General features: G+C 40.9%; 1 protein-coding gene across 4 annotated transcripts in view; it reads right to left on the reverse strand.

Annotated features, from left to right (window-relative positions):
- egfl7 (EGF-like-domain, multiple 7) overlaps nucleotides 1-10,820 on the reverse strand; it is a 28,263-nt gene extending 17,443 nt beyond the window's left edge. For 2 of the 4 annotated variants that reach the window (XM_083792945.1, XM_083792942.1), the window contains exons 1-3: nucleotides 10,599-10,820; nucleotides 3,772-4,045; nucleotides 835-957 (exon numbers count right to left, since the gene is read on the reverse strand). In XM_083792945.1, the coding sequence (XP_083649071.1) occupies nucleotides 835-957; nucleotides 3,772-3,854 (206 nt within the window). In that variant the 5' untranslated portion in view covers nucleotides 3,855-4,045; nucleotides 10,599-10,820. Of the gene's footprint in view, nucleotides 1-834; nucleotides 958-3,771; nucleotides 4,046-7,949; nucleotides 8,233-10,598 lie in introns of those variants that run through there. The other 2 variants (XM_083792944.1, XM_083792943.1) reach the window with 2 other exon arrangements.
- Between the last annotated feature and the right edge of the window lie 1,261 nt (nucleotides 10,821-12,081).

The raw sequence follows: 12,081 nt of genomic DNA on the forward strand, positions 1-12,081 counted from the left end.
CACAGAATGTATACATGGCATTTCTCAGAGCTGGGAGAAGTGTCCTGTTTGCACAACCTTGTACTGTAGGTTTTTTCCACACAAACACATTGTGGCAAATAAAAAAAGATAGCAAAAATAGCAGATCGACAAGCTCTCGCGTAGCGTTTCGAGCTTGTCGATTTGCTACTTTTTATACTTTTGTGTGACGCATGTAGTGTGATGACTGTGATCAAGTAGGGTGTTAGTTGTAGGGTATTCATTTACGGGAAGAAAGAACAAAGAATTTGAATGTGGAGATGAGAGGTTTCTGCCAGACAACGGCGAAATATAACAAAAGAAAATGACACAGAGGCGTTCCCACCTTGAAAGGTATAACAACAACGTATAGGTGCAACCGTCCTAAATGGGTTCATATCTGAGGCTGATTCTACAATTGTCTTTTAAACGCTGTAACAGTTTTCTGTTTCTGTTTTCTGGTGCTCAAACTATTTTGTGGATGTCAAGGACTTCTAAAATTATATGTATTTGGCCGCCGAGACCGCAATCTCAAAATATTTTCTTCTAGGGACAGCCAGAAGCAAATATAATTAGTTGAAAATGTTTGCTTTAGAATATATATTCATGTTCAAAGATTTAACACACATTTTCAAGATTTTTTCAAATTGTATATCTGCTATTTTTGAATAGCCAAAGTATAAAAGAATGCTCTAAAACGACACAGATGCTTTCCAGGTCTTATATACGGTCCCTCGCAAATAAACAAATAAATTAAACGAAATGTGTTTGTTTAAAAAAAAGAAGTATAACCCTGTGTGTCAGTCAGTGCGCTCCAGTGTGTGCGGTGAGTCTTACTTGTACGTGCTGCAGAGGCGATGGCCCTGACACAGTGTGATATACGGCTTGTGCACCGGCTGTATGTACGACTCTGTTGTCGTGACAACGCGCTGACGCACCTCATGGCCGCACACTCTCCTCCTGCGTGGAGGGGAAGAGAACAAGGAAAACATCATCAGGTGGACTGGACTGGTTCTCAAAGTGTGGTCCGGGGGAACCACCAGGGGTCGTCGGGTGGGTCCAAAATGAGCCAAATGAGTTAAAAAATAAAAAATAAAAACATATTTTCTATCAATTACACACCCCATGAAGCCTTTGAGGTTTTTTTTTTGTTTTTGTCGCATTCTTAAAAGGATCCCTGACAAATATGCCTTAAAACATTATTCTTGCCCTCTTTAACTAAAATGAAAAAAATAAAAACACCTTCAATATTTTTCATAATTTGTTTCATAAATAAATAATCTTTCACTAAAATAGAAACTGCTCCCGTCGCAAGTTAATGATGTCATACAGTATGTCCATGTGTGGTCCAGCCCTATGGAATATATGGAATGCACGTGCTAATAAAAAGTATGTAAAATGTTGCTTTGATGCTCATATTATCCTTAGGAAGTATTACATTGTTTTTATTAACATATGCATTCCATACATTCCATAGGGCACACATGGACATATGACACCATCAACTTGCGACAGGAGCAGCTCCTATTGAGTGAAAGTTTCTTTATTTATGAAAGAAATTAAATATTTAAGGTGTTTTTATTTTTGTATTTTAGTTATAGAGGGCAAGTATAATTTTTTAAGGCATATTTGTCTCATTAGCCAGGGATCCTTTTAATAATTTGATGACCATTACGAGACTCAATGGGCTCTATATATACAGTATATGCACACACACCATTTTGGAAAGAACTTGGGGCCCCTTCCCTATAGCTTCCTTCACAGGTGTTACCGCTGACACTAATGAAGGCTAGCTGTTCCATCCTGAGTCAGGGTGCTGCTATTGTGTGCGTTATTGGCTCACTGGAAACACTCCGCTACACCAGTGGGTCTCAAAGTGTCCTTGAGTGGGTTCCAAATAGCCCCGTACGTACGTGCATGTGTAACTCTGAGAGTGTACAAATGGAACCTTAATACGGGTCCATTTGGTTCCATTTGTACACTCTTAAGAGTTATGGGGGTCCTTGAAATTAAAAAAAGGTTTGAGAACCACTGCACACTAAATGGAACAGAGCCTTAATTAGTACCATCGGTAACACCAAGTAGGGAAGCAGCTCGGAAGTAGGAGGAGTTATTCTGTGTGCATAGAGAGAGCCCATTGGGTCTCGATCCTGCTGACCAGCCACCCCGGTCATCCAATTATTCGCTCCGGAATGCAACAAAAATAAACAGATCTCCGTAAATTCAAGGCTTTGTGGGGTATGGACTTGATAGAAAATAAGTCATTTCTGGGTGAACCACTCCTTTAATACAGCATCAAAGTCAGTTTAACTATATTATATATATGCATCAGCTATTGAAATTAGCCGATCTACAAGCTCACAGCGTGTTGTGATAGGATGCGTTGTGAGCTTGTAGATTTAAAATATAATGAAAAATGTTCAAACACAAATGTTATCTGGGGGTTAATTTGGGGCATCCTTGACACGAAACCCACTAGCTTCAGCTAACCAAACTATTAGCCTTGGGCTTCCTAGAGACTGAACAGCAAAATGAGCTGTGACAGTTTCTGGAATATAAAATGCATCTTAACGGATTTACCAAAGAATGCCGAGGACAAATTGCTTTGCTCTGCTTCACCAATATTACACAAACAAACTACAGATTTGAAGATTTACATTTCTGTGTGCCTCTGAAAGTTGATATGTTAATTACTTTAGTTTGGCCTATGATCAGTTCTGAATGCATCTCAATACATAAACCGTCGTATACGCTGGTCGTGCAAAGAATATATATCAAACATAGCTGATCTACAAGGACACAGACTCACAATAACTGAGTTATTTGAATGTGTACTGTGTAGGACCTCAATGGAAACAAGTCCACTGGACCTTTTTGTGTCTGTGACAGACAAACTGTATGACTGTACTCGTGCCGTTTGCATTTCTGTCCAATAAAATGTTCAATCAATCAAGGAAAACACTGAGTTTGATCTGCTAAAATTCTTCTTACAATTCTTGAAAAATCTTGACAATGTTTGACCTGAATGTTCCACCTATAATGCCAAGCCCAAAATAGCGACACCAGATTGAAAGTGGTTACAAGTTGATCTTTGGCCCTTAATTGTCATTTCTCTATGACCTCCTCTAAGGTTTTCAGTTTATTTTGGAGTTTGTGGGAGAGCTTTTGAAAAGGTAAATGAGTAGTTTATGACCCAGAGGGTTGGTTTGAGGTCAGGGACATGGCAGAGAGAGATGTGTAACGTTATCTGAGTGTTCCACATACTTTTACTAAGGGTGAGGATGTCAGGTCAAGCATTTATAGGGTGTTGCAAACAAATCAGCCTAATTTAGGCTTGAACTAAAGATGTTTAACTACGGATTGAGCCACGTAGGACCAAGTCAATGTGTCTAAGTCAATCAAAATCATTCAATCTAGTTGTCGGGCGTACCCAAACTTCTCCATGTCAAGTCTAATTTTATTCTCTATTGTAAAATAAAGAATAAAATTAATTACAGTAATTAAAAAATATATATTATAACACCTATTGTTTTGCGATGTTGTAGATTAGCTATCAAATTGTTTTGACAACAACGAGATGCCAAAAATAGGGACGCTGGCTGGGTTGAGAGTGGTCAACCTAGCACAATAATCTTGCGCACACAATTGCTATACAATAATCGTAATCATAATGATCACAATAAATAATATGTATTTAATAGTTTCCCTCTCTTTTCCAATGAAACCCACTGCTGTATAGGTGACAGGTGATAAAGTAAAAAATAGAGTAGTTACCCATGGTGACCAGACGAGTGAGGAGACGCCATCGTCACATGAAGGATGAAGACAGTGGAGGAGAGGAGCAGTGTTTGGTACATGTCTTCTCCGTCCTTCCCACTCTCTCTCTCTCTCTCTCTGCCAGTTGGACGGGAGGAGACACAAAGGAGGACAGACGAGGGGACGTCTTTGGCCGAGGTCTTCAGACGAGGAGGGGACGTCTGTGGTCTTCAGATGAGGATGATGTGTTAGGACTTCTTCTTCCTCCTCCAGGGGTGATGACTCCACCTACCTGAGACAGAGACAGATCAATGGTCAGTTTTGATTGATTGATTGATTGATTGTTGTTTTTATTGACAAGAACGCAGACCTACAGCAAAAACTAAAAGCTGAAATCTAAATGGGTACTGCAAGTGGAACCGTTAGTAGAGAAAGTGACACGTCCAATCGTCACACATTTCACTGCACTTTAATTAATACACATGCAAAAAAAACCTCTTGAATTTTGACATTGTTGCGTTGTGGATCTTCAGCTATTTTCGCTGCACGACACCATCGTAAAACGAAATATATGAAAAGAAAAACATGCTGGGCCTAAATTAAGAAAGGACAAAAAAAATGGATGCCACTCATCTTCCAAAATATTTCACTTCAACATTCTCGTCCTTGTAAACAACGTATCATCTCCAGTCTGGCTCAGTTCCTATTGCTTTGAAGGCAGACCACTGGAGAGAAGAGCTCTGCTCTGGCCAATCCTAACAGAAACTCAGACCCCATGCGTGGCCTGGCACTATGTATGATCTGTGTGCAGCCAAACACTGTCTTCTGGGGAGCTCCACTGAACTATAAACATAGTGTATATAATATACGGTATATACAGTAGCAGTATAGAAGAGTAGTTTTGTTTTCTCTTTTTATTCAAAAACAGTAGCTAATCTACAAGCTCAAGTCACAATTTATGCTCTTGTAGCGTGGCACTTTTTATTTAAAACCTTTTTATGGTCACTGGAAGACAGTAAACTGCCCACAGACTGAGTAGAAAAAAAATCGTGCCATTTTATCATGATTATTATATATACGAAGATAGGTATACGAAGATAGGTTGAAAAGTGGTGAAGTGGTCCTTTAATAATAATATTTAGTTGGAATTTATAAATCGTCAGTCATTTTAATGTGATCAACACTGTTACATGTAGGCATGGACATTAATTGACATTGATGATGCAGGGTGGTGAAAGTACCGTCTGATTTATGACTGGCAGTAAAAACGCTTTACGCCATATTATTTGCACGTCATGCTCTGTTTTAAGAGCACTTACTTTGATATCGCTGTTGTGTGTGTGTGTGTGTGTGTGTGTGTGTGTGTGTGTGTGTGTGTGTGTGTGTGTGTGTGTGTGTGTGTGTGTGTGTTAATGATGGGAGGGAGTTACAAGTTTATCTCTGGAGGTTAGATTACCGCTCTCCCAGTCTGGTGGGAACCCTTTTGTTTTTATTGAAAATCTGTCTTAACCTCACTTTGTGCCGCACTATAAGCTTATGGCTCTGCCAATTAAAAAACATTGTGAACAATTTTGTGCACATCTTTGAATATAGGCTATTATAATATAATATTATGTATTTTTTTTAACTCCAATCTTTGCTCTGGGGATCCCTGGAACAAAATATAAGACCAGTCCCAGTGGTTTCAATCACAAGTCGGCGTTAATGAAACTACATTTGATTTTGGTTTTCCTTTTTAGCCACATTAACACAGTTGGAATGTTAAAGGTTTTTATTCCAACAGATAGTCTTAGTTTTAGTGTCATTAAATCGTTGCGATTACATTGCAAAAATGTCTGTATTTACAGTTTATTTGCGCATTTTGGGGGTGTGAACATTCCTGCACGTATTCGATTATTTTGAGATGGGGGTTGGGGGCCAAATACATATAATTTTGGGGGTCCTTGACATGAAAAGGTTTGAGAACCACTGACATAGAAACCTACGTTTTTCAGAAGACTGATTTAGAAGAGGTTTGTAGTAACGTAATGGGCCTCAGGACAGGACAGGTCTCAATGGGTTAAGAGAATTCTATTCCCCAAACATGGCATTGTTTGCCCCCGGTATGGCCCTCCCCGCTGGCTGCTGGGTGTCTGCCCGCCTGGCCTAGAGTGCGGCTGGTTGTTCAGGAAGTGGCTTTGTGGTATCAGCCCGGTTTTAGTGGTTTTCATGCTGAACTTGTGACCCACCTTCAACACCCACCCACCCACCCACCCACAGAGGCCCCCGTACAGAAATAGGCACACATGCACTATAGCCTACGTAAGCATTGTAAGCTCATACTGAGGAGGAAGGAGTTCACAGGACTATGTTACTACTGAGGACAAAGTACAAACCAAACTAAATGAAAAGGCTCGAAGTGAATTATACTTATTTGTGCGACACCGGTGCTGAAAATAGCTGATCTACAAGCTCACATCATTGCACAACGAGTCTCGATCGCGCTGTATGTTGGCTATTTTCCAGCATGCAGAGAAGTAAATCTTAACACGTACTTGCAGACTGTGTGGACAGTGAAAGTACAGTAACGAAGGAAGGAGCAATACAACAAGACAAGGACCGTGTGTTTGCAATTTACAGTTCCCTCCTCCTCTATTTCATAGGCTATATTATGATTTAAATGTCATGTGGGATCAAACAAGCCCTGAACTTCCGTCCTGTATAAGACAGCTCTCTGAAAATATGAGTCTGACAAACTAAATGAAGAGTGGTGTTGGAGTCAAACTTGAAGCTGCTCTTCATATGACACTATATAGTATTGGTTCAGCGGGGACTCGCCTGCCTGGTGTGATAGTAAAGGTCAGGAGAGAGAGAGAGGGGGGGGGGGGGGGGGGAGGGAGAGAGAGAGAGAGGGAGAGGGAGAGGGAGACAGACAGAGAGAGAGGTCTGCAAGAGGATTCAATTGATGCTATAAGCCCTGGGTTGACAGTCTGCATGCTCCTCTGATTCGCTGCTGCTGGCTCAACGCCTGGAGATTGGACATGCACTGCTATAGCCTGCATTCATTCACAAATCACCGTGCAGCCAGACTCACTGGACTGTGTGTGACTGACTGTGTGTGTGTGTGTGTGTGTGTGTGTGTGTGTGTGTGTGTGTGTGTGTGTGTGTGTGTGTGTGTGTGTGTGTGTGTGTGTGTGTGTGTGTGTGTGTGTGTGTGTGTGTGTGTGTTTCAGAGAGAGAGAGAGAGAGATACAGAGATAGAGAGAGAGAGAAAGAAAGAAAGAAAGAGAGACAGATAGTAGAGCGTGTGTGTGTGTGTGTGTGTGTGTGTGTGCGTGTGCGTGTGCGCGCGCGCGCAGTGCAACTGCGTCTTGGTTTGAAAATAGACACACGACAATACAAAAAGCCACACACTAAACTCTGACCATAAAGTGCAATCACATCAAATAGCTTTGCATGTGGTGTAGAACTGTTCCTCTGTCCAATTGTCTATATGGCTATGATTTCAGACTCGAGGCATGCATTGATTATACAATACTTAACAATTGTAACTGATGGAAAATGTTGTCATCAAAAGAGTGCACATGGTGCTATATATTAATATAATGAATATCCAAAGCAGACTTTTTATGACATTCTGCACGGATCTTGGACTAGTTAAATATTGTGTCAGAGAGAGAGAGAGAGAGAGAGAGAGAGAGAGAGAGAGGGGGGGGGGGGGCGTTTGTAATTCTCTAATTGGCTATTATATCAGCATACTGTAGTTAGCGCCGTGCGTCCTAACACGGAAAGAAAAGATCAATGGAGTCTCCAAACACAGCCTATAATCCTATAGGCTACTACTATGGCCAACGGGTGGCGCTGTTTAACTGGACACTGTGGACAGATAATGTCTAGCAAACACGTTTTCATACAGTAGCAATTCACACGCAATCTACCCCCCCCCCCCACCCCCCAGCTCCATCTCTCCATCTTTCTCTGTCCCCATCATCTCTCTCTCTCTCTCTCTCTCTCTCTCTCTCTCTCTCTCTCTCTCTTGCGAATGAGTTCACAAATTAGGCAAAATACACATTTTCATAAAAAGTTACAATACAGACGGATTAGACATCAGTATAATAATAAGCAGTATAGCCTATACCCTATATGCTACACCGGTCAATGCTCTGAGTCTGCAGGGCAATCGGCAAATCAATGAACTTATAAACGAATCGCACAACTTACAACAACAAAGATTAATTCCACTGGAAAAAGTGCTTGGACAAAGTAATTCCCGCTATATTCCACAGACTCCGCGTGTAATAATAATTCCCCTCTATCTGCTGCTTGCTCTGTTGTTGTTATGGTCATCAAACTCAGTTGTTGTTCGTTCCACCACGGAATCCACGCGCAGCGCAGCTCAGTCTCAGCCTATCCCACCCAGATCTATCGGACTGTCACCAGAGCGCAGCGCACAGCGCACGCATGGGGGGTAAGGTGGAACAGCTGGAGCGTGGATGGGATGGGGGTGGAATGGATGGGGTGGATGGGGTTTTTAGGGTGGGTGTCCTGCATCTGAGAGGCTAGATCAGATGGGGCCGGGGACACTCCCGTGACGTCACTGCATGAGTTAGGCCAGTGGTTTTCCCCAAATTATTGTTATTTAATTTTCATTTTTTGGGGGGAAAAGGTAGTTTGGGAACCCAATTGGGGCTCCCTTTTCGTCACCGCTAAACCCCTTATCCCTAAACGTTTTTTTCAACTAGCCAATTTACATTGACACGTTGTGAGCTTGTAGACTGGCCATTTTAACTATTCAAAAATGTTTAGCAAAATAGTTTTTTTTAAAAGAGGCAAAGAAGTTTAGGGATAAGGGCTTTAGCGCAGTGACAAAAATGGAGCCCAATATGTCTATAGGACTTTATTTAACCACTTTAGGCCTGGCAAAGACACATTTTTAAATGTTCAAAAGATTACGAAAATAGCAGGTCTATGTGCATTGCATTGTGAGCTTGTAGAATTGTAGGGGATTCCAAATAATGAACCCTTACTCTGAGTGTGCTATGGCAAATGAAGATGGACAATAGAAAATACATCACTATTTGTTTTACAACAAAGTATAGCCTGCATGCAGGTTTTAACGTTTAATGGGTATGATTATGAGGGACATTCCAAACGTATAAAATAGACCTATATACAAACCAGGATCACAGCCAGCTTCTGGAAACATCTGCTCACTCAAATAATTAAAAACACTAGTCAGCCTAACCCTAAAGCAAGCTATGTAGCCTTCTAAATACATGGGTTTGTCCAGAAGTAGAAATGATGTCCTAAGGGAGTTCAGCCCTCAACGCTAAACCAGTGATGGAAAGTACCAGATAGGCCTAAATACATTTACTTAAAAGCACAACTTTTACTTTACTTTAGTATTTAAAATGTCATGCATAGGCCTACTTCCTCTGAATATACTCCACTTCACCTGGCAAATATATAACAAATAGTACCTATACGTTTGACTCTTTACTGCAATTATTTGAGTTAATAGTTAGGTAGATTTATATTAGTAAAAACATCCATTAACTGATTGCCTATATTGTGATGTATTATTATGGGTTAAATGAGTAATTAAAAGCAAGCCCACCTTTATCAGCTGCAACATATTGATGGCTATTTTTACTCAAGCACATTTTGTATTTATTTCCACATTGTGGTATTGATTTACTCTGATTGATTGGTTGACTAAAGCCATATATGGACATCATTTTCTGTATGTGTGTGTGTGGTTGTTATCTCTCAATATAGCCTATATAAATTAAACTATATACATTTTAGAGCCGATCAAGGCCAACAAAGCATTGACCAACAAACATGACCAATCTGATCACGGACATCTTTACAGATATACGTGTGTTTTTTAATGTTACTTTAATTGACCCTCAAGGCCAAACCATGGCGTTGCGCATGCTTCCTCTGTTTGTTTACACTATACCAAAATAAAAGATAAAACAGGCAGCATTACACAGTATAGGCTATCCAGAACAAATTGTCTCAAAGTGTCAAAGTGTCTCCTCGCTGCACACAAACAAACGTATACAAAGTTCATAGCCCTAGTTTTGAACATTTCTGAAAAGCCCATGTTTGGGGAAACAGGCGAATATAGTATATACCGTAAGCTACTATAGTCTAATAGAGAAAGGCTTTGTGTCCATGTGGACATCAGGGGATTTTCACATTTTGTGGGAGAAATATAAGCAAGCAGGTCTATGAAAACACGCCTTGAAGAAGCCGTATGAGCACTTTAAACCTATATGCAGCGGCTATTTGAATATAGTCTATAGTGAGCTTGTAGAATCTTGAAATTAAATGTGGAATATTTGGACGATGTTTTTTAAACATTTTGAACAACACAAATCTGGTATACGGGACTGCCTGGCACAACATATTTTCACATGGGGATTAGGGAGGGACGAATATATTTAATTTGGGGGTCCATGACATGAACATGTTAGAGATCCACATGGTTTAAAACAAAACCAATTTTGGGCGGGAACCCCTTTTGGTGTTAGCATTATGTTATGCTTTAGCTATTGAAAAATAGCAGATCTACAAGCTCATAGCGCGCCACCGAGTGGCGCACTACGAGCTTGTATGTCTGCTATTTTTTGAAAAATCAAAGAACCACTTGACATAGAAACATAGCTTTTTCAGAAAACTGTCAGGATGTAGAAGACATTTTTATAGAATCTGATCTCAGGTCAAAAGGGGTTAAATGACCCACCACAACCACTACCAATTTACAAGCAAACATTACAAAGAAGCCCAAAAAGGCGCTTATAATAAGCCGACAGTCATGGCAACACTGATAAAGACGTTCAAAGTAACATTCTTACCCCCCGAGTATGCAGTCATCAGGTAGGTGGGTGTCTGCTCTGGGCGCGGGTCGGCCCGGAGGGTCAGAGGCCTTCTGCAGTGCCGGCCCGGTGGACTGGCTCGGATTGACTCTTCCACCGCATACATTTTCTCTTTTTAAAAGCTCCGTCATCCCACGGGTTTTTTATTATTAGTATTCTAAAAAACCCTCTCAAGACGTGCTTAATTGTCGGTGCTCCCCGTGAACCGGCCGCGGAGAAATGAGGTGTATTTGGGCGTCATTCGCTTGCTTTTTATGCAGCGTTTCCTGTGGAACGCAGGAATTGGACGGACAATCCCCAAACCGGACTTCCTGTGAGTGTTTCGCTGCTGATAAAATCCTTCTCCTGCACAAACACTCCCCATCCTGCTCAAACCGCTTTGTGAGGCTCGTTTTCAAGCACCTCTCTGTCCTCTCTGGTCTGGCATTAGGCATCTTTAAAGCTGCCATCAATGCAGGAAACTGATTTCAGCCACTTTTTAAAACCCTATATGGCCTATACTTGGTCCACTGTATAGTCCCACAGGGCTCTATACTGGATCCTCTAGTATTTCATTCACTCCATACCGAATCCCTTTGCCGAAGATAGCCGAGCTCTCACGATGAAGAACTTCTATTTTTGCCAAATGTTCAGCCTCAGAATGGGGACAAGATATGGCTTTGTGTAGGTTGGTACAGTATGTTAAAACAATGTATCTGTATATGGTGGTATATGTCAATACATTATAACCTGTACATCTGTATAGCGTATGTCAGTACAATATAAATGTACGGTAGAGTATGTTAATAATAATATACAATATACATCTGTATGTTAGAGTATCTTAATAGCATATAACTAGTACATCTGTATGGAAGAGTACAGTATGTTATGTAGCCTACATCTACAGTAGTTGGTCTCTCTACTAACTCCCTACTACTTTAGTCCCTATTTAGATCTTGGGACATTATGACGTTTTCGGATCCAGCGGATTTAAGGGGCATGGACCTTTTCATGTTGTCAACCACTGGTTGATCATGGCCTATGGCCTTATGTACAGAGCACAGTACAATGTTTTATGTTCATTTACTCTGAGTATGCAAATGGGCCCCTTAATCTCTGGATAACTTCACTAAACATTTTAGTAATATACCCTGTGCATATAAAATGTCGTTCAGAACAGTTAAAACGTGCCAGATAATCAACAACAAAAAAAGAGCCCAGTTGATTAGACCATTACAATCTGGTTTAGATCTGTGTGAAGTTCTGTCTGAACGCAACAAGACAAGATTCTGCTGAGAATTTAGTTTTTATGTTCTCTCTCGTTTTGTTTCTCCCGTGTTTTACCAGAGGTGTGACACTCTGCAGCTGACAGTGACTTCTCTAAAATCACTGTCTGTTTCTCTTTCAAATCATATCCTGCCTTTATCTGGCTAAACGCGTGGGCCCTCGGCTATCAACAAAATAGCAACTGGGAGACAAG

Source organism: Protomyctophum parallelum, assembly GCF_964188405.1.
Source record: "Protomyctophum parallelum genome assembly, chromosome: 21".
Taxonomy (NCBI): Eukaryota; Metazoa; Chordata; class Actinopteri; order Myctophiformes; family Myctophidae; genus Protomyctophum; species Protomyctophum parallelum.